Consider the following 23,665-nt stretch of genomic DNA (forward strand, 5'->3'; position numbering starts at 1 on the left):
GCCTTGAATTGCTTCCATATAAATCAGGTATTTCTGTGTGAACAGTGGCTCAACTAGCAGCAGAGTTACGTATGTACAAATTAGAGTTGCATTCATTATTTTGAAATACTTAATAGTGAAAAAAATCACTTGAATTTGAAAATTAACTTACATTATGTAAGAAAGCTCAACATTACACTTACCATTACATTTAGAGCTGTTAGATTTTGTAAGTATAATTTCAACTGCATACATGTTTGATATTGTGGATGGTAAGGTTTAAAAATTATCATCCATTTGTGGGGTGTTCCTCTTGGTGGGAACATTAAAATTTTTAATAGGTTATAAGTTAGAACAGTTGAAAAGATTTTACTTGAAAGTTCTATACAAATAATTATTTCCATCAACCTTCTGCATTTCTCTAATTATGTAATGAAAACAATGATTTTTTTTTTTTGGCTTCAATTCCTTCTGTTATATCAGTGTGCTGCATAATATTTTCTATGTGTCAGCATATGAAAAAGCTTAGGAAGCTTTGATACAGACAATGTAGTGTGACTGTTGGGTATTATTTACACCTACTGTATGTTACTCCATCCGTTTCATTTAATGTTACTAGCTTCATAACAACCCAGTCTGGTTCATGCTATTGGATAAGCCACAAGCAAGTTAGGTGCTGAATCTATGTGTTCAGTCGTAAGCACACTGTCCTTCCGAAGCCCCGCCCTACCAACTCCCTAACTTCTCTATTCCCAGGGTGGTGGAGGAAATAGGAAAGTAATTTTAGATATGCAAATTTCATATAGTTTAGTAAGTTGTGTTTTGAAAATAAATATTTGTCTATAAGCTGTCAGACTAACATCAGCTGAAACTTTCAATGAAGAATCAGTTTTAGGCAAATCCCTCATATCACAGATGAGGAAACTGAGGCTCAAGAATCTGTGCTCTGCTCATGTAGCATTAGTCAGAGCTTAGTGGAGAAAACAGGTTAACACCCCCCAGTTTAGTGCTTTACTACATACAACTTCACTTATGTATATATTCATTGACTTTCTTTTTTCATATATTTTAGGTATTGTTTTAGTCTTTTATATACACAGACATGTTGATTCATCCAAAGGAGTTGTATCCACGAAATGAGGGCGCAATAGATATAACAACAGTTCTTTGTGAACCCCAGATTATTCCATGATGAGGCAGTGCTTGGAAGAAGTGGTGTCTGGAATGATTAGAGAAGGAAGAAGGAATGACAGCTGTTTGTCTTAACAACCAAGAATGGAGATTACAAAGCTAAACTAAAGCAGTATAGAAGTTTAAGATCTATTTAGTACTGGCATACTGAAATGTTTTTTTTTTTTTTTTCCTTTTCATCCAGTAGAAGAATTTTTAAATGTAGGTTCCTATAGTCTATAAATAATGTATTCTAAATACATAATACACTTGGATTTGGTGGTAACCAGTCTGTTTTATATTTTGCCACAGTGAGTTAAAAAAAATCAAAACTCTCCAAATTGTTCAAATTTAAGCTTTGCTGCACCAGACTACCAATAGGAGCTAACATGATTATACACATTGTTAAGATTACTGTAGTTTATTTAACACTAAAGGTTTTTCATGCTTCATGAACAAGAAAATGTTACAATGATCACTTTTTAATGCTTTATTCATTGATTAAAAGAATATACATTTAACATAAACCATACAACATCAGTCATCAGGTCAAACATTCAGCTGGTTTCCTTACAGTTTCTGTCAGGAGTTATTTTATCTGATCACATTTATAAGATAAAATCTCACCACATCTGGCATTTACACACCCTGTGCCAGTGGATTCACACTACTGATGTACATAAAAAATCTGCATGGTATGTGCTCACTGGAGACAAAACAGTGCACACCTGTCAAAAGGTCATTTTAATATAAGATGGTAAAACCATTTGTAAAATACATATAAACTTTTTCCATAAATAGAATCATATCTGGACATCTGTTGCATAAATTGTGTTTCCAAAGCTTACAATAGAGCAGCCAGGTCTCAGCACTGCTGGGCACCCACGTTGGCTACTTACTTTATTATTGCAGACTGTCCTTTAACATTAAATGCACAACATTCGTACCACTTAAAACTGGGGTCAGGTGGAAGTCTCACAGAGACCACGTCTGTACCGCGGTTGCCCTGAAACAGTTAAGTCGGCTTTTAAAGCCTCTCAGATATAACAAGGTTTTAAAACATACTTCATGGAATGTTCTTCATTTATCATAGCAGCTCATACCTGTGATAGAACAAGCGTTCAGTTTTTCCGTTTTTTTCCTTTACATTCACTATTCACAGTGAAACAGGTGCATGGTTTTTTTTTTCTTTTTTTTTTTGTTTTGTGTTTTTTTTTTCAGAGATCTGAGGTTGCTGACTGAGCCACAGCACAGCTGTGTACCACAGGTCGAAATTCGACCTTAAATATTACAATCTAGCAGTATCTGGCTGGCCACAGTGGGCCAGCCCCTGCCAGCATGTGGGCACTTCTTCAGTTAAGTCTATTCTTTGGCAGCTGACACGCGCGCTGACAGAGAAAAATCCAGTGACTTGTTGCTAGGGATTTCACGACTAATGTTTGTTTGCAAGCATGTGTGTTTACAACTCTGTGATTTCATGATATTCTTTTAGGAGGTTTTACCCTGGAATATTATTTCTTTATTCCTCCACTATTTGAAATCTGGGCTAAAAAGCTAACTTGAATGTATAATGTAATTGATGAATTAAATTATGTCAGATACAGTTAGGAAAAATCCAATAATTTGAGTATTCATGTTTACACAAATGCATTTCAAAAAGGATTAAGCAATGTTCTAACCTGCTACTATATAAAATTCAGAGTGGTAATTAATGATAATTGACTATTATATATGTAATGAAAGTTAAAGTCTTGGCTTTTCTGTTAAAGATGACTCATTTGGGATCATAGTATCCTCCCTTCTTCCATTTCAAATAAAAATCAATGAAATGCTATCAGAATGAATGAATGCAGTGCATTGCATACAAATCCACCAGGCTATGGATATATATCTATATATGTATAAAAATATTTTGGCTCCTGAGCTCTGACACACAAAGAATAAAAACATCAAAAGGCAGAGTAACTCAGTGAAAAACAGTTAGCCAGCAACCTCAGACAACCTTCGGTTGTAGATTCTTAAGGTCTGGTAACAAGTCCATTAACCGTGAAAGCCCTATACAGTGTCACTTTGAACTTCTAAACCAATACCCGACTATGTTCTTTGATCAAGAAGTAGAATATACACATATAATTCTATAAAGCTAATACTGATTAAACACAGCACAAAGGGGTTAATTCACACTACTGGAAAAGAAAAAAAAAAACATAATAGGACCCTACTTGCAAATGTAACCACAGGAATTGTACGTTAAAAAAAAGCTAAACGTCTTCGCTGAAGCTCTGCATCTCTCTGTAAAAATGACGATTTGGTTCAGTGAAGACACTGAGTGATTCGATGTCCATGACTGCATGCCAAGGCTGACCGAGGCCCAGGGACACCTGCTCAATAAGATTATGCACTGGATCCACATCCTGGTCGGCCAGTTCACCTTGGTCAAAATCAATGCTTTCTTCGGTGACTTCAAGTACTTTTAGATCAGAGCCACGAAGACGAGCAATGGCTATGAGGTTGTGTGCCCACACTGTGTAACCTTAAAAATAAGCAGAAGACAAGCACTGTCATTTCCTTGTATTTTATTTTGTCTATTTTCTACATCTGTCTTTTCCACAAATTTGTATCTCACCACTTTGGGGTCCTTTTCCTTTAAAAATATGCTGAGATCTGTGGATTCTTTACCACTGCCAGGGAAGCCCCAGTAATTGTTTAGCTCAGAGAAAAAAAAAGTCTAGAAGTCTGATATTGTCTCCAAGAACATCACTGCAGCTGGTGAACAGATAGGTGCTGTAAGTGTATTCTGGTATCAGCACATTTAGTAAAAGTGAAGACATTTAAAGTGTAATTTTATAGCTTTTGATTAACAGTACATAGTAAGCTGGTATTTTTCATTAGTAAAAGGCATCTCCTACGGTGCTTCCCAGGTGGTGCAGTGGTAAAGAATCTGCCGTGTCAGTGCAGGAGACGCAGGTCCAATCCTTGGGTTAGGAAGAGCCCCTGGAGCAGGAAATGGCAACACACTTAAGTATTCCTGCCAGGAAAATTCCATGGACAGAGAAGCCTGGCAGCATACAGTCCACGGGGTCCCAAAGAGTTGAGATGTGACTGAGCACCCTGTGCGTGTGCGCGCGCATGCGCGCGCGCCACACACACACACACACACACACACACACACACACAGTACTTCACAGTCCAAAGTTATAAAGTGACACTTTAAAGATAAATTGTTAATTATCACTAGCAAATATAACGTTTTACTTAATAAGAGAAAAAAGCTTTAGCAAATTCTCTGTTGACCCAATGGTTAGGTTTCAGCTCTTTCACTGCTGGGGCCTGGGTTCGATATCTGGTTGGGTAACTAAGATCCCAGAAGCCTCTCAGCAGAGTCAAAAAAATAAAAGGAGCTTTAAAAAGACTAACTTAATTTTAAATATCTTGCTATTTCTTCATCCTATTAAAAAAATCCTAATTTATTAACTTCAATAGTGATCTATTCTTTGCTATTACTTCCAATGACTGGCCAAATTATAAAGCAAAACTTGAAAAGCAAGATACACTCCCACACTCAAATGCAGCTAAAAGATTAATTTCGGAAATAATGAAACATAATAAATTTAAGTTGTTCATGCAGACTTTCTAGTTTATATTCTCTATCTCACAAGTTTCAGAAAAGAAGTAATATATTCTTCTAACTTATAAAAGGAACTCTGTCCAAATGAAAAATAGTTCACATTCAGATGAAAGGCCTGCCAGAAAAGAGCACTTTTCAACCAACAGAACCATCATTTAAAAAATGTTGTACAAATTAAGATGTTGATACCAAGAATCTAGAAGATGAGGCAGTGAGCATGAAAGAAATCATACTTTCTTCTTCCTTCTGTGTTATGTTTTTAAGAAGAAGAAATACATCTGTTGTAGGTGAATATGTAAGTTTTCTTGGATAATTTCAAATGCCATTTTTGTGAAGTACTATTAATCACATGGTGAAAGAAAAACAGTAATACGGGAGCTGGAACAAAATAGGGTAGAAATGTGTCCTTCCACTTGAAAGTGGTATATGTTACACATGGTATACATTATACATGTTATACACATGTTTCTGCTGCTGCTGCTAAGTCGCTTCAGTTGTGTCCGAATCTGTGTGACCCCATAGACGGCAGCCCACCAGGCTCCCCCGTCCCTGGGATTCTCCAGGCAAGAATACTGGAGTGGGTTGCCATTTCCTTCTCCAATGCATGCATGCATGCTAAGTCGCTTCAGTCATGTTAGAAAGTATAAAAAATCTGCATATCAACTTGTTATAAGAGTTTTTGACAGTATAAATGTCAGTGCTATCTTTTTTATTGGTATAAAATATTTTAGCTGTAATAACAAATTCAAACTATAGCAAACAAAAGTTACCTACCATGAATTGCCAGAAGAGAGAGCTTTGTGCACCTCCATGCTAATAAAACCAACGGATCCTCATTTCGGTTGTCACTAAGATCTGGAAAACCAGACGTGTCAATCATATCATTCATTAATATAAAATGAGTGAGGAACTTGTCGTACTGCCTAGATATAAGATCAACAATAGCTCCTGAAACACAAGTGATGTAGCTGTCAAAATGAATCCTCTCTAGTGGTATACTGGGTTTCAGAATCTTTAACATATCTTCACTCTTGATATCAAAAGCCATAATATAGACCCGAAGGCTGGTGCTCTTTCTTGACAAGGCTTTCCAATGCTCATCATTTGGCATATTGTCCAGAGACTTGTGCATCACGGAAACATTGTGAACCAGGAGAGAAAGTCGCTGCAAAGGCACATGGTTATTATCGGTTAAGACTCTAGCCATCTCAGCTGTAAAGTCACAGAAATCCAGGGCAAGTGAGCGCAGATTCACAAATCGCTCCAGTTCTGCTGCAGTGATAAGGGTGCTGCTACCAGGAGTATTGTTGTCCAGTAAACTCAGGTGCTCCATGGTGTTGGCAATAGAGTTTGAGAGAGATGACAGTGACGTTGGGGTTACTATTTCCAGCATAAACCCGCAAGACAGCCATTTCAGTTGCCTACTATTACTCAGTATTTCTTCAAACAGTTGCTGAATTCTGTAAGGAAAGCACATGCCACACAATCCTGTTAAGACTTAGCTCTAGGTGGCTCAGATGGTAAAGAATCCACAGAATCCACCTGCAATGCAGGAGACATGGGTTCAATCCCTGGGTCGGGAAGATCCCCTGGAGAAGGGAATGGTAACACACTCCAGTATTCTTGCCTGGGAAATCCCATGGACAGAGGAACCTGGCAAGCTACATTCCATGCAGTTGCAAAGAGTTGGACATGACTGAGCAACTGAGTACACTCATTTGACCCACAAGTAGTAATATCATTAAAATTCACATAAAAATGTAATACATATTACACATATAGAAATATGTTTTTCAAGTAAAGGAGCATTTTATATCAGTAGAGAAGAAAAGACTGATGACTTACAATTCATGTTATAGCAAAGTAAAGTAGAGAAGTTAAGTTTTAAATAGCAATAATTACACAGCAAATTCTTTGTCTTAAAGATTGGAATGGTATGTATTGATCACTATTTCATTGTTAAGGCATTTCCAGGGTACATGTTCTTTTCAGAAAAAAATATCATTACTCTTTGGACAGTATCTTAAAATTTCTCAGAAAAATATTTTTATTATTACAGAGTCCCTTTCCATTAGCTATATAACTTACTGTTTAATTTTTTTGCCATCAGGGTCCACCTTGCTGAGGTATGTATTTGACAAACTTCCTTGCTGTTGTAGAATGCTTATGTCTCCAAAAAGGCTAAACTTCTGGAGGTTCCTATAAGAAAAGTAATTTAAAATGACTGTCTAAATAATTAACATAAAAGTATAAATATTAAAAGTAAACATATGCAGAAGAGATATTCTACAGAAGTTTCTACCTTAATAACTTATTTAGAATCCAACTAAGTACCTTCAGATTGCTTTTAACATACAATGAAAAACAATGCGATATAGGAGAAAACAGCATAAGCTTTAAAGACTAGAGCATAACAAGTAGTTCAGAACTCAAGGTTTTAGTGACTATGGAAAAGTATTCTTAAAGTTGCTGGAATTCAACTTTTTATCAGTAATAATAATACCTACCTTAAAGGTTTAGGGATGAATAAATCACAAAATGACATATGAAAGAACATTCAAGCTTCATATATATATATTGAAACACTGAAGCATTCAAGTTTCATATATATATATTTTTCATATACATTTTAACTATAATATAAAATTTTTCCAAACCAGTTAAAATTTCCCAAACCAGTTAACTTAATGCATTAAATGTTCTAAGTGGGGCACTGCCCTGGAGATATCTTCTCAGTAAGAAATATTCTTTAAAATATAGAGAACCTTCTCCAGTTTTGTGATCAAACAGAGGTTACCATTAAGAGGTAAATTAAAAAAAAAAAAAAACTATGTAAAAAATCTGTAAATAACTTTAGCTACCAAACACACTTTTCTATATAGTAAAATTCTAAATACAGTAGGAGAAAGGATAAAGATTAAAAATACCTAAATGCTAATAATAATGGTTAAACAACAAAAATTCAACCGAGTAAATTTAAAGATCAAATTAGCTTTATTAAAAGAGTCGTTAATTGGGCAGCATCCTATGTAGCAAACAGAAAGGAGCTCTGCAGAGATATAGAAAAGGAAAGGCTTTTAAAGTAGAAAGGAAGTAGAAAAAGTAAATTATTAGTAAATAATGCACTGTTCCAGGCAATAGTCACCCTCCTAAAGGGAACTGAGAAGGCAATGGTACCCCACTCCAGTACTCTTGCCTGGAAACTCCCATGGACAGAGGAGCCTGGTAGGCTGCAGTCCATGGGGTCGCTAAGAGTCTGACACGACTGAGCGACTTCCCTTTCACTTTTCACGTTCATGCACTGGAGAAGGCAATGGCACCCCACTCCAGTACTCTTGCCTGGAAAATCCCAGGGACAGAGGAGCCTGGTGGGCTGCCGTCTATAGCACAGAGTCGGACATGACTGAAGCAACTTAGCAAAGGGAACTGAAGGGACTATATGGCAGATTGCCTCACTAATGCTGACCTGGTAATTTCAGGCTCACTGATTAAAGGTTACCATCCTGAGGCAGATTGAAACCACAGCTGTGCTAGGTATTAAGTCTTAGTTTGGTGACATGGGGTTTAGCATAACTGACCATTTTGGGTCTGCTGTTTCCTTTTTAACATAACCATTAGAGAATTACATCTGTAACTAGAAGTTTGGGATAACTATAATAAGAAATGTATAACCCACAAAAATGATAAAAAGATTTAAGTAAATGAAAAATAACATTTCTTAATATTATGACATATTTTCCCAAATTAGTAACCTTAGTTTCACTAAAAAGTCTGATTATTCTAAAACTTAGCTTGAAGAAATCTTAAGAAAGAAGAACACAGCTGGAAGAATCAGGTTCCCTAACTTCAGACTATACTACAAGGTTGTAACAATCAAAACAGCATGGTACTGGCACAAGAATATAAATATAGATCAATGAAACAGGACAGACAGTCCAGAGATAAACATAGGCACCTATGGTGATCTAACTGATGACAAAGGAGGCAAGAATATACAATGAATAAATGGACAGTCTCTTCAGTAAGTGATGCTGGGAAAAAATGAAAATGGACAGCTACATGTAAAAGAATGAAATTAGAACATTCTCTAATACCATATACAAAAATAAACTCAAAACAGATTAAAGACCTAGACATAAGACCAAATAATGTAAAACTTAAGAGGAAAACAGGCACAACATTCTTGGACATAAATTGCAGCAATATTTTTTGGATTCAGTTCCTAGAGTAATGGAAATAAAAACAAAAATAAATGGGACTTAATTAAACTTAAAAGATTCTGTACAGCAAAGGAAGTCATAAACAAAATGAAAAGACAGTCCACAGAATGGGAGAAAATATTTGCAAATGATGCAATCCACAAGGGTGCAGATAGCTCATACAGCTCAACATTTTCCTAAGAAGACATATAGATGGCCAAGAGCACATGAAAAGATGCTCAACATTGCTAATTATTAGAAACATGCAAATCAAAACTACAATGATTTATCACCTCACACCAGTCAGAATAGCCATCATCAAAAAAATCTACAAGTAATAATGCTGGACAGGCTGTGCAGAAAAGGGAACCCTCCTATACCTGTTGATGGGGATGTAAATTGGTGGAACCACTGTGGAGAACAGCATGGAGGTTAATTAAAAAACTAGAAAATAGAGCTACCATATGATCCAGCAATCCCACTCCTGGGCATAATCTGGAGAAAACCATACTTCCAAAATATACATGAACCCCAGTGTTCACTGCAGTACCATTTATAATAGCCAAAACATGGAAGGAACCTAAATGTCTTATCAACAGATGAATGGATAAAGAAGATAAAGTATACATATACAACAGAATATTACTCAGCCATAAAAAAGAATGAAATAATATCATTTGCAGCAGCATGGATGGATGTAGCTTATCATACTAAATGAAGACAGAAAGACAAATATCATATGCTATTACTATATGTGGAATCTAATTTAAAATGATACAAATGAACTTATTTACAAAACAGAAACAGACTAAGATTTTGAAAACAAACTTATGGTTCAGTTCAGTTCAGTCGCTCAGTTGTGTCTGACTCTTTGCAACTCCATGAATCGCAGCACACCAGGCCTCCCTGTCCATCACCAACTCCCGGAGTTCATCCAGACTCACGTCCATCGAGTCAGTGATGCCATCCAGCCATTTCATCCTCTGGCGTCCCCTTCTCCTCCTGCCCCCAATCCCTCCCAGCATCAGTCTTTTCCAATGAGTCAACTCCAACACCACAGTTCAAAAGCATCAATTCTTCAGTGCTCAGCCTTCTTCATAGTCCAACTCTCACATTCATACATGACCACAGGAAAAACCATAGCCTTGACTAGACAGACCTTTGTTGGCAAAGTAATGTCTCTGCTTTTGAATATGCTATCTAGGTTGGTCATAACTTTCCTTCCAAGGAGTAAGCGTCTTTTAATTTCATGGCTGCAGTCACCATCTGCAGTGATTCTGGAGCCCAAAAAAATAAAGTCTGACACTGTTTCCACTGTTTCCCCATCTATTTCCCATGAAGTGATGGGACCGGATGCCATGATCTTCGTTTTCTGAATGTTGAGCTTTAAGCCAACTTTTTCACTCTCCACTTTCACTTTCATCAAGAGGCTTTTTAGTTCCTCTTCAATGTTGGGAGTAAGGATAAATTATCAACCTGAGATAAATAAACACACATTATTATATATAAAATAACCAATAAGGATCTATGGTATAGTACAGGGAACTCTACTCAATATTCTGCAATAATATTATTAATAATATTCTTCAACTAATTGCATTCTTTTTTAATCCTATTTTACAAAGTCATCATCCAGATCCAGAGTGAAGTCAGACTGTTAAGTACTTATAATTTAGAAACTGAGGCTACAGACTGCTCTCCTACGCTCTACTCGTTCAATTATCAGATATGTACTGTATCAGTTACATGAAAAGTTATTGTGGTTAAGTTACAAAGGTACATGAGTTTAGATTCTTGGCGTGGAAATAAAGGTTTTATTTTAAAAAGGCTAATTAAAAAATCAGAAGAGACTAAAGAAGTATTGACAGTTTTGTTAAGTGTATTAATGTTATTTTGGTTGTATGTATTGCTTGCTCAGTCACTTCAGTCGTATCTGACTCTCTGCAGCACTATGGACTGCAGCCTGCCAGGCTCCTCTGTACATGGGGATTTTCCAGGCAAGAATACTGGAGTGGGTTGTCGGGCCCTCCTCCAGGGGATCTTCGCAACTCAGGGACTGAACCTGCATCTCACACACACCTGCACTGGCAGGTGGGTTCTTTATCATTAGTGCCATCTGGGAAGTCCTAAATGTATATGTTCAGTTCAGTCGCTCAGTCGTGTCCGACTCTTTGCGACCCCATGAATCGCAGCACGCCAGGCCTCCCTGTCCATCACCAACTCCAGGAGTTCACTCAGACTCATGTCCATTGAGTCAGTGATGCCATCCAGCCATCTCATCCTCTGTCGCCCCCTTCTCCTCCTGCCCCCAATCCCTCCCAGCATCAGAGTCTTTTCCAATGAGTCAACTCTTCACATGAGGTGGCCAAAGTACTGGAGCTTCAGCTTTAGAATCATTCCCTCCAGAGAAATTCCAGGGCTGATCTCCTTCAGAATGGACTGGTTGGATCTCCTTGCAGTCCAAGGGACTCTCAGGAGTCTTCTCCAACACCGCAGTTCAAAAGCATCAATTCTTCGCTCAGCTTTCTTCACATGTATGTCCATAATTTTCAGAATTTTATATTGAAATGTGTAGTATAAAATGAATGACATCTATATATTGGATTTCCTTTCAAATACTTTAGTAAAGATAAATGGTTGCTGAATACTGCTCTTTCTCTAGGAAAACTAGTTTAGGATTTCAAGACTATCAAGAACACAAATACTCCTCTGCTCTCTGCAGTACTGGCAACATGACTGGGGCTCACCCAGCCCCATGATCATGGTGGTAACTCTTCTGCGACTTTGGTATGGAGAAGGTGTGTGGCTTGGGAAGGTGGATCTAAGCTATAGATCAAAGTTTTTTGCCTCAGGTGAGTGCTTTTCTCCTTTGCCTTGAACCAAAGTTGATTTTTTGAGGTTTCTAAGAATGAGATTATTTTTGGAAGTTATCAGCAATATGTGAATAACAAACCAGGTTAAAAGATGGCTCAAGTGTCACCCCAGTTTCCTTCCTTTTCCTTGCCCATTTCAGAGATGTAACAGAAGAGTACACAAGACAAGTTCCTGGACAGAAAAACTGATTTACCTGACCTAGTATTAACAGTGATAAGACCAGTGATTTGGAGCAAACGAAAGGAAGAAGCCTTATGCAGAGTACTATGCGATTGGTGCAAAAGTAATAGCAGTTTTTCATTGCTGAATTTTGCCATTTGCTATTCCAATGCGTTCTTAAATAAATGTGGTTATGTTATACATTAATGTGCACTTCTCGCTTTATGTTTTTTGCTTACGACTAATTATTTGCTGTGTATTTTATATTTATTTTAGACTAGGGAAATGATGTTAGACAAAAAGCAAATTCAAGTAATTTTCTTATTTGAGTTTAAAATGGGTCATAAAGCAGTGGAGACAACTCACAATATCAACAATGAATGCACTTGGCCCAGGAATTGATAATCAACATACAGTGCAGTGGTGGTTCAAGAAGTTTTGCAAAGGAGACCAGAGCCCTGAAGATGAGGAGCATAGTGGCTGGCCATTGGAATGACGATGACCAGTTGAGAACAATCATCAAAGCTGATCCTCTTACAACTATATGAGAAGCTGCTGAAGAACTCAATGTCAACCATTCTACAGTTGTTTGGCATTTGAAGCAAACTGGAAAGGTGAAAAAGCTACATAGGCTGACTGAAAAAAAAAATCATTGTTTTTGAAATGTCATCTTCTCTTTTTTTTTTTTCACACAACAGAAGGAACCACTTCTTGATCGGATTGTGACATGTGACGAAAAGCGGATTTTCTAGGACAACTGGCCAATGACCAACTCAGTGGCTGGACGCAGAAGTTAACAAAGCACTTCCCAAAGCCAAATTTGCACCAAAAAAAGGTCATGGTCACTGTTTGGTGGTCAGCTGCTAGTCTGATCCCAATTGTTTTCCACGACAATGCCTGACCACATGTTGTACAACCAATGCTTTAAAAGTTTAATGAACTGGTTTATGAAGTTTTGCCTCATCTGCCAATTCACCTGACGTCTAGCCAAGTGACTACCACTTCTTCAAGTAGCTCAACAACTTTTTGTAGGGAAAATGCTTCCACAACCAGCAGAAGGCAGAAAATGCTTTCCGAGAGTTCACTGAATCCCAGAAGCATGGATTTTTATGCTACAGGAATAAACAAATTGATTTCTCATTGTCAAAGACATGTTGATTGTAATGGTTCCTATTTTGATTAATAAAGATGTGTTTGAGTCTAGTTATAATGACTTAAAATTCATGGTCCAAAACCGCAATTATGCTTGCACCAATATAATACTTGCTTCTTCTTTTCACTTAGTCTTACCATCTTGAACCTACAGCTTTTATGTGGGTCAGACTTAAGCAAATTTCAAGGAGTAATGGGTTTACATGAAACAGGAAAGCGAAGGAGGAGAAAAAAATCCAAGTGACTGCAGTGAGGAAGGCCAGGAAGTTTTTGGGGAAATTCGACAAATTGATTCTAATTTATGTAAGGCCTATATGAGCAGAGCACTGGTTAAAGACAAGCCATGCTTTCAATTTCTTAAATAAATGTGGTTATGTTATACGTTAGTTCCACTTCACGAAATTAAACACACAAACAAACAACAACTATCAAAATACTCATGACACTTTTCACAGAACCAGAACAAATTATCCTAAAATTTTTATGGACATAAATCTAAGACAAAGGAGAGAAAAATATATTGATACAATGGAGAAAAGACAGTCTCTTCGATAAGTGGTCCTGAGCAAAATGGACAGCTACATGTAAACTGAAGTCAGAACACTCCCTCACACCATACATAAAAATAAATCCCAAATGATTTAAAGACTGAAGTATAAGACATGACCGGAGAAGGCGATGGCACCCCACTCCAGTACTTTTGCCTGGAAAATCCCATGGATGGAGGAGCCTGGTGGGCTGCAGTCCATGGGGTCGCTACGAGTTGGACACGACTGAGCAACTTCACTTTCACTTTTCACTTTCATGCATTGGAGAAGGAAATGGCAACCCACTCCAGTGTTCTTGCCTGGAGAATCCCAGGGGCGGGGGAGCCTGGTGGGCTGCCGTCTATGGGGTCGCACAGAGTCGGACACGACTGAAGCGACTTAGCAGCAGCAGCAGCAGCAGCATAAGACATGACACCATACAACTTTTAGAAGGGAACATAAGCAAAACATTCTCAGACATAAACTGTAGCAATACTTTCTTAGCTATGTCTCCTAAGGCAAAAGAAATATGGCCATCATCAAAAAATCTACAAACAATAAACGCTGGAGAGGATTTGGAGAAAAGGGAACGTTCTAGCACTGCTGGTGGGAATGTAAATTGACACAGCTACTATGGAGAACAACACGGAGACTCCTTTAAAAACTAGGAATAAAACTACCATATGACCCTGCAATCCCACTACTGGGTGTATACCCTAAGAAAGCCATAACTGAAAAAAACAAATGTACCCCAATGTCCATAGAAGCACTATTTTCAATAGCTAGGATACGGAAGCAACCTAGATGTCCGATGACAGATGAATGGATAAAGAAGATGCAGTACTATACACAATGGAGTATTACTCAGACATAAAAAAGAACAAATCTGAATCAGTTCTAGTGAACTGGTTATAACCTAGAGCCTGTTATACAGACTGAGGGCGTCCCTGGTGGCTCAGCGGTAAGAGAGTCTGCCTGCAATGGGTCCATGGGTTCAATTACTGGCTTGGGAAGATCCCCTGGAGAAGGAAATGGCAACCCGCTCCAGCACTCTTTCCTGGGAAATCCCATGGACAGAGGAGCCTGGCAGGCTACAGTCTATAGGATGGCAAGAGTTGACACAACTTAGCAAGTAAACCACCACCATCATACAGAGTAAGTCAGAAAGAGAAAAACAAGTATCGTATTTAATGCATGTATACAGAATCTAGAAAAATGAAACTGATGAACCTATTTTCAGGGAAGGAATGGAGACTCAGAAAATGGAATTGTGGACACAGTAGGGGAAGGACAGAGAGACGAATTAAGAAAGCAGCGTCGACATATATAAGCTACCATGTACAAAACAGAGAGCTGGGGAGAAGCTGCTATGTAACACAGGGAGCCCAGCCTGGCCTCTGTGATGACCAAGATGGGTGGGACAGGGGAAGGGGAGGGAGGAGATATATGTATAATAATGGCTCATGTGCACTGTTGTATGGCAGAAACCAACAGAACTTTGTAAAGCAATTTTCCCCCTATTAAAAAGAAATAAAAATTAAAAAGATAATCTATGGAATGGGAGAAAATATTCATAAATGATGTGACTGACAAAGGGGTTACTCTCCAAAATAAACAAATAGTTCATATAACTCAACATCAGAAAAACAAATCAATCAAAAAAATGGTCACTTATCTGTGAAATCTAAAAAATAATACAAATATATCTATATAGAAAACAGAAACAAACTCACAGACATAGAAAAAAATTTTTGGCTACAAAAGCAGAAAAGGAGAATGGAGAGGGATAAATTAGGGGCATGAAATTAATAAACTATTATACATAAAATAGATAGGCAACAAAGATTTACTGTATAACACAGGCAACTATATTCAATATCTTGTAAAAACCTACAGTGGAAAATAATCTGAAAAAAAATATGTAAGTGAATCACTTTGCTGCATACCTGAAAACTAATAATAATATTCTAAATCAACTATACTTCAATAAAAAATTTTTAAAAAGAAATTAAACCACCACATACAACTTTTCACTGAAAAGAGCGATCTTATTTTGTTCTTAGGGTAAAAATTTCCCTATGAATCAAACAATAATGCAATTTTTGATAGCTTTATTATAAAAACCTATACATACATATTCAGTGTGTTAGTTTGGGCAATTCTTTGAAAACAATATTAACCACCCGTGAGCTTAAGAAATACTCCCCAAGGTCTAACTGAAGAGTGCTGAAAACTCTTCATTTTTCTCTGAGATTTCTTTGGATTATTTAGTATAACCTTTAAACTAGAGTTAATACAGCTAAGTCTAATTAACTATGAAAAAGGAAACTACATACAAACTTGATTCTTTAAAAAGATGCAATTGTTAACAAGGTTAAGTCTTTCTCAATGATGCATTGCTGCTGCTGCTGCTGCTAAGTCGATTCAGTCGTGTCCGACTCTGTGCGACCCCATAGACGGCAGCCAACCAGGCTCCGCCATCCCTGGGATTCTCCAGGCAAGAACACTGGAGTGGGTTGCCATTTCCTTCTCAGTGATGCACAGGAGGTCACAAAATGCAATTTTTTCCTTTTCTAACCTAATAAGCTAATCGGTATCATTGCATGAAATTTTTTAAGATCAATTCTAATCTTCTTCGTCCATGTTTGATATCAAATGTCTGCATTTACTTAATACTTTTTAATAACATATTTCCTCCTCTCAGAAATGTTAATAAATGACCACAGCCAAATCAAACAAAGAAGACAAATACTTTAGAGAAATGCTGACTAACAGAACTTTCTGCCATGATGGAAATGCTCTATTCTATGGTGTCCAAAATGGTAGTCACTAGCCACATATGGAGCATTTGAAATGTGTCTAGTACAGCAAACTAAATCTTTAATTTTAGCCAAGTAATTTAAAATTTGATTAGCTATATGTGGCTATTGGTACAGCTTCAGAGATTCCACAACTAAGTCATAGTGAAGTGAAGTTGCTCAGTCGTGTCCAACTCTTTCAGACCCGATGGACTGTAGCCTACCAGGCTCCTCCCTCCATGGGATTCTCCAGGCAAGAGTACTGGAGTGGGTTGCCATTTCCTTCTCCAGGGGATCTTCCTGACCCAGGGATCGAACCCAGGTCTCCCACATTCCAGGCATAACTAAGTCATAGGCCTATAGTAGTATTCCTTATCAACTTTCTTAGGCTCCATTAACTAAAAGCAATTTTCCAGAATTTGTTTTATGAATTCACTTACTGAATTGTTGTTGTTGCTTAGTCACTAAGTTGCGTCCGACTCTTTGTGACCCCATGGACTGTAGCCTGCCAGGCTCTCTATGTCCATGGGATTTTCCAAGCAAGAGTATTAGAGTGGGTTCCCGACCCAGGGACCAAACATGCATTTCCTGCATTGACAGGAGGATTCTTTACCTTTGAGCCACCAGGGAAGCCCCCACTTATTGAATTACCATCATCCTCAAATCCCAGGGGTTACGAAATAAAAAAAGGTTTATTTAAATAAGACTGACATTTAAAACTGTTATTTATGGAGAAGGAAATAGCAACCCACTCCAGTATTCTTGCCTGGTAAATCCCATGGACGGAGGAGCCTGGTAGGCCACAGTCCATGGGGTCGCAAGGAGTCAGAAAAAACAAAAACAAAAACAAAAAAAAACTGTTATTTAACATATTATTAAAAGACAATTTTAACAGTACTAAGGAAGAAAGAAAGAAAACTGAGTGAGTTTTAAAGACAAATGGTAAAAAAACATTTGATTCTTCCTTTCCTCTACATCCTAGTAGCATGTCTTCTTGGCTCTACTTCCAAACATATATATTCCATATCCATCCACTTTTAAAAAATCTTTTCTTCCATCATACTCTAGGCTATCATCACCTCTTACGAGGATTATTCATTCATTACACAGTAACCAGAATGATTGCCTTAAAATGCAAATTAGATCACCTTATGCTTGTCCTTAACATTTTTTCAGTAACTTCTATTCTTAGAATATAGTCCAAACTTTATTCCACAAGTGCTCATAAAAAATCAACATTCCTTCCTCCTCCTACACTCAAGAGCTCACTGTGACACTGCTCTCACCCTTCACATGGTCCTGCCTTACTTTCTCTCCTGCTGTTGCAAGAAGCCAAAACTTTGGCTGGCTGAAAGCCTTGCTGCTTAGTCTTTTTTCTGCTTGGAATGCTGTTTGCTCAAATCTTCAGATGGGTAACTTGTCATTCACGTAGCAGCTTAAATGTCCTTTACAGAAAAAGTTTCTCCCTCACCAATCTATCTCAAGTTGCCACCTAGTCACTATTACATAGTCCTCTTACTTTCACAATCGGAATAATCTTTCATTTGTTTACTTGCTTCTGCCTATCTTTTCCCTCCGGAATGTCGAATCCATGGGAACAGGGAGTTTGTCTTCACTGCTTGGCACATAGTATACTCTCAATATTTGGAGGGGAAAAAAAAACATATTTTAACAATTATCTTCTTAAATCAGCTATAAATTTAACAACTTGGGTGAACTCTTCCGAGGCTGCCTCAGAACTAAAACATTAAAATGGAGATCACTTAATCCCTTCACTCAAAAGCTGCTCAGTCACTTCTTGTAACACAGGAAAAATATTTTACTTGGATGACCTTTTTGTTGAGTTTTATCTCCTATCCTCTATCTTCAGTTCTCAGTCACTGGAAGAATGTATCTAAGGACTAGCTGCTGCTGCTAAGTCACTTGAGTCGTGTCCGACTCTGTGCGACCCCATGGACGGCAGCCCACCAGGCCCCGCAGTCCCTGGGGTTCTCTAGGCAAGAACACTGGAGTGGGTTGCCATTTCCTCCTCCAATGCATGAAAGTGAAAGTGAAGGTGAAGTCGCTCAGTCATGTCTGACTCTTAGCGACCCCATGGACTGCAGCCTTCCAGGCTCCTCCGTCCATGGATTTTCCAGGCAAGAGTACTGGAGTGGGGTGCCATTGCCTTCTCCGCCTATGGACTAGAGAGAGCTCTAATTCCTCTTAGCAGCCCTCCAAGGAGATTAGTTTCTTCATCAGGTTAGTCTCCTTTCTGCTCCATGACCTTGAAGCTATCCCCATGGAGTCACTTTAATCTGTCCGTTTTAAGGTGAGGAGTCTGTTGGGTAAAGTATCTCTTCTCTAAAAGCAACCATCTCTTGGGCAGGAAGGACTGGTCAGAGTCCCAATATATTTTAATACACATATTCTCCAAATGGGCTTTTTAAAACAAATAAGAAAAGTTAGCTCTCAAAAGTGAAATATTATTATTGCATGTATTTATTGCCCCGTGATGGGAAAAATATTTCAAGAAAAATAAGGCTCAGGGTTGTTGGAGATAATACCTTCAAGAATTTCCTACCTTCTTGGATAGTAATAGGAAATGTCCAAAATATTTTTAATCTATTTTAAGATGTATTTTTAGATTGCCTTATCAGTTGCTGAGTCTTGGCATACTGATGTTGAAAAAAATATTAAGATAAGATTCTCTGTGACTGCATGTGCCAAGTCAGCAGACCACATCTAAGAATTATTGATAGGTGTTCTACTACTACTGCTGCTGCTGCTAAGTCGCTTCAGTCGTGTCCGACTCTGTGCGACCCCATAGACAGCAGCCCACCAGGCTCCCTTGTCCCTGGGATTCTCCAGGCAAGAACACTGGAGAGGGTTGCCATTTCCTTCTCCAATGCATGAAAGTGAAAAGTGAAAGTGAAGTCGTTCAGTCGTGTCCGACTCTTAGCGATCCCATGGACTGTAGCCTACTAGGCTCCTCTGTCCATGGGATTTTCCAGGCAAGAATACTGGAGTGGGGTGCCATTGGGGTATATAAGCAGGCACAGTAAAAAAAAAAACTGGTCAATCTAGATATTTAGATTTTTTTTAAATTGTAGGATAATTGCTTTACAATGTTGTGTTAGTTTCTGCCATAAATTAATGTGAATTAGCCATAAATATACATATGTCCCCTCCCTCCTGAACCTCCCCTCCATCCCATGTAGTTAGAATTTTAACAAGAAAATCACGCTTGTACAAAGTCTCTCTGGCTTGCATCTTTTAGAAAAGTACTGCCCTCAATCCAAAAAAGCCTCATGCAAAATATTTATATAGTCCAGGAAAGTGTAAATCAGATGTTGACAATGTACCTATGCTTACTGATTAAGTATTTTTAGTGACTGAGTCTATTAGCTATTATCATAATCTTATTGTCCCTGAAGTCTCATTTTTCCTAAGGAGTATGAAATACAGCATTTTTAATAGGTAGTACTCAACTTGACAACCACGTTAAAGTCTAAAAATGCATATTTATATTTGTTGTTTTGAACTTCTAAGTACAATTTCCTATAGAAGAAATTCAGCCAATTTAACCTACAATACGGTTGAATGTGTACTTATTTTTTTTCTTTTTTAGTATTTTGAATAATAATTTTTTATTTACGTTCTTACTGTTGATCAAGAAGGCAGGTATCCTAGCCCTCTCTGGAGAAGTGAACTCTGAAGACAGAAGACTGTATTTTACCCTCTGGGAGGCATTTCTGTACCTCTTTGATACTCATCAGTTGTCCCTAACACCTAAGAAATTGGTAAGGTGGCTACAATCACTCTGAGAGTACATGTGCATACCCAGGAATTAAGCAAAATGCCAATTATTCTCTCAGAATAGTACCCTTGAAAAGTTCCCACAATTCAAGGTTATGGTTTTAGTTCTTTAACTCAGAGACAAGAAAATAACTGAAACACAGCAAAATAAAAGTTTGAATTGTATAAAATTCAACATAAAGGCAGGAAGCATAAAGCTTGTGACTTGGTAGGTTCATATCCTCCTCTTCTACCTATAAACTGGTAGAAATAATAAGGCAAAAGCACTGTAAAATTTACCTTGGAAATGTAAAGAACAATGTCAAATATTGATTTTTCTCATTAGTTACTGAATTTTTTGGTTTTATAAAATCAAAGAATACTGAACACTAAAGCATTTGAGTTACTCTTCATTGAGCCTGAGTCTGATGTTTAAGTGATTATGAAGGAAATAAGAATAGGCTTTATCAGAGTTATCAAATAAACATCTTGGTTTAAAACATTTTCAAATTTCTCTAAAGAAAACTAGTTTCACTTAAATTTTTAACATCCATATTAGTACTTCCAATATTAGTAAAGTATCTCAAAATATTTTCAAAAATAAAGCCGAGATCTTCCTTCCAAATATATAAAGATTTTTTTAGAGGGCAGTCTTATAGACAAGTAGATTGAGATGCTAAAGAGGTAGGTTCACTTTTATTTGTCAACTTTACCTCAACACACACAGCTAAAAAAATAAAAATTGACAGGGGTGAGGAAGGGAGCCGGAGAAAAACTAAACAACGAAGGGAAGAAGTGACATCACTCTTTTGCCTTATAACCTTTACCTGTCCAACCAACCAATCGGTTAAAAGGAACTAGATAGAAACTTTGTAAAGTGGGTTCTTACTTGGACAAAAGACGTGCATTTTTAAATGACTGCTCAGAACTGCTATCTAACCTCAAGAAAAATATAACTGATACTGGCAAATCACTTGACCCTGTTACGTTTCAGTTTCCTTTCTATAAAGAATCCACCCCACTTCTACCCTCCACTGAATCATCAGTAATAAGTGCTCACTACTGACTCTAACCTCTGGGTCACCTGGGCCTTCAGCCACACATCCAACTCTGACAGAAAGTCTCCAACATGATCAAGACCAACTTATAGCCTTAAACAGCCTCTTTTGCCACATAAAATCAAAGTGAGGAAATAAAATGGCTTGGTGTGAAAAGCTAGGAAAATACACAGTATACTGGGATGATGCAGCCATGCTCCGGATACAACTTGCAGCTAATGCTTATTCTCCACCCTTGTGATTCAAACAGAGAATTAAGAATACAGATGTATCTATCTCACTTAGCATAACCAGGACCTTCACTCCATCCTGTTCAACATAATGTATTTACTGCAAAAGGAAGTACACTGCTGTCAGAGAAAAACAATACTGTATGATAATGCTGTATGATAATTTGCTGTATGATAAAATGCTGTATGATAATTTGCAAATTATTTGACCCTGTTAGGTTTCAGTTTCCTTTCTATAAAGCAGGGATAATAGCAGCTGTCCTAACTCCCAGGTTCGGCTGGAAGGATCAAATAAGATCCTGAATGTGAAACTACTTGCAAACTGCTAAACTCTTACTGCTATCTAAGTTGCTCCTTTTTTGAACTTATGAACTTTCCTCTACCTCACAGTTTAATTTTAAGCTTAGAATATGCAGATAGAGAAAATCTACGTTAAGAGGATTCTGGAGAGGGCGGTAGATAAATAATGGAAGACACTGACTAGGACGACGGGCCAGAACACAGGAAGTTAGCCCCAGAATTACAGTAAAGTCTTGATGCACAATCAGGACAGTTTGGGCTTACCCTTTGCAGACACTGGCCAGTTCCCTCAACACACGCAAACACCAAGCTGTACTGTGCTACTTTTAGGTGAATCACTGGGGACAAGTTGAGTCTGGAGGTGCAAAAGGGAGGGACCTTCTAATCCTGATGATTAGGCAGTTCCCCGATCCCTTAAAAAAAAAAAAAATTTCTCCTACTCTGTGCCTGGCCTAGTTAAAACCATTTTCGGTAAGAAAATGGCTGTAAAAGATTTCTTTTTTTGCCGGGAGAGTCTCCAACCTATGCGAAACCTGTGGCATACCTACTCCCTCCGCCACCACGAACTATTTTGATCGGATAGGTTCAGAATGAAACAACAACAATAACAACAACAACAAAAACAGATTAGTTTTCTCCCCAGACTCATTCACAGGCCTCACCCTCCAAGCTTCAGCTCTGTCATCCGTAAAATGAAGAATGACCGCGCCTGTACTCCATCCCACTGCTGCCGAAAGGATGAATGAGACAGTGCCTGGAAGGCGCCAGGAGTGCTGTCTGATAAACACCAAGTCCATTACTGTTTATAAAGTATTAGGATGAGTCCTGTTATGTCCTCCTGCCTCAAGGAAATCGCCGGATTAGAACTGACACCCCCAGTCACCGAAAAAAGCAACGCTGAAGCGGGCGGGGCGTTTCCACACTGAATCTATTTCGAGGTGAGAGGAAGCAGACGACCCTGCGTCCCGGGAAGTGGAGGCGGTGGGGAGGAGGAGGAATGGAGGGGCTGCGAAGAGCCTACCTGTTGTTCCGGATGCTGACTAGCACGCACAGGACCAGCTCTAAGTAGGTGCGCAGCACTTCCAGCCAACGGGTTGAGAGCTGCAGGGCTTCGACTTCTTCCCCGCCAGTCCCGGCGTCCGCGCTGCCTCCTCCATCGCCCGGGCCGCCGCCGCCGCCGCCGCTCAGGTAGTTCTCCGCGGCGAATTCAACACGCAGCTCTCGCACGAACCAGCCGCACTTGCGCATGAGGAATTCGAGCCGTGGCTGCTCCGCGGGCGAGACGCGGAGGCAGATGCGGAGCTGGGGCCAGAGAGCCGGGTAGAAGAGGCACTCGCGCCAGTGCGAGCAGGAGGCCGAGGCCCGGAGCCGGTCGGACGCGGACAGGAAGGAGAAGATGTGCACGATCAGCTCGCTAGGCAGCGACGCGGCGCCTGCCGCCTGCCCGCACAGAGCCATCCGGCCCCGCCGCCGGCTGCCGGTCCCCGGCCGCCCCCGCAGACCCCGGAGCAGCCCCCGCAGCCGTCGCAGCTGCTGCAGCCGCAGCCGCCGCCACCGCGCCACCCGGGCGGCCCCGGCTCGGGTTCGGGCTCCCGGTGGTCGGGGCTGCGGCACTGACAAGAACAACAACATCAATGACAAGGAAGAAGGGGCGGAACCGTCGTGGGTCTCGGCGGAACCAAGTGCGGCACAACTTGCGGAGAGGGGGAAAGGCCTCTGCGGGGGTGGCCTCCAGATAGCCAGCCTCTGGCCTCTCCAACTTTACTCACGCGCGTCCGAGGCCTGCGCTCCCGAGAACTTAAAAACCCTCCCTT

At 39.1% G+C, this 23,665-nt stretch overlaps 1 protein-coding gene across 1 annotated transcript; it reads right to left on the reverse strand.

The window, feature by feature from the left end:
- Positions 1-1,624: 1,624 nt before the first annotated feature.
- On the reverse strand, positions 1,625-23,642 carry FBXO33 (F-box protein 33). The gene is made up of 4 exons (XM_070358783.1): positions 22,873-23,642; positions 6,866-6,976; positions 5,552-6,237; positions 1,625-3,682 (listed from the first exon to the last, which is right to left on the reverse strand). The coding sequence occupies exons 1-4, from the start codon at positions 23,481-23,483 to the stop codon at positions 3,411-3,413; spliced, it is 1,680 nt and encodes a 559-aa protein (XP_070214884.1). The 5' UTR covers positions 23,484-23,642; the 3' UTR covers positions 1,625-3,410.
- Between the last annotated feature and the right edge of the window lie 23 nt (positions 23,643-23,665).

The sequence above is a fragment of the Bos mutus genome, chromosome 21 (genome assembly GCF_027580195.1).
Source record: "Bos mutus isolate GX-2022 chromosome 21, NWIPB_WYAK_1.1, whole genome shotgun sequence".
Taxonomy (NCBI): domain Eukaryota; kingdom Metazoa; phylum Chordata; class Mammalia; order Artiodactyla; family Bovidae; genus Bos; species Bos mutus.

Coding starts and splice junctions, on each gene's coding strand:
- FBXO33 (XM_070358783.1), bottom strand. CDS start 23,483: ATGTTGTTGTTCTTGTCAGTGCCGCAGCCCCGACCACCGGGAGCCCGA. Junction 6,238..6,865: donor GATGGCAAAAAAATTAAACA/GTAAGTTATATA, acceptor CTTTCCTTACAG/AATTCAGCAACTGTTTGAAG. Junction 3,683..5,551: donor CTCTCTTCTGGCAATTCATG/GTAGGTAACTTT, acceptor CTTATTTTTAAG/GTTACACAGTGTGGGCACAC.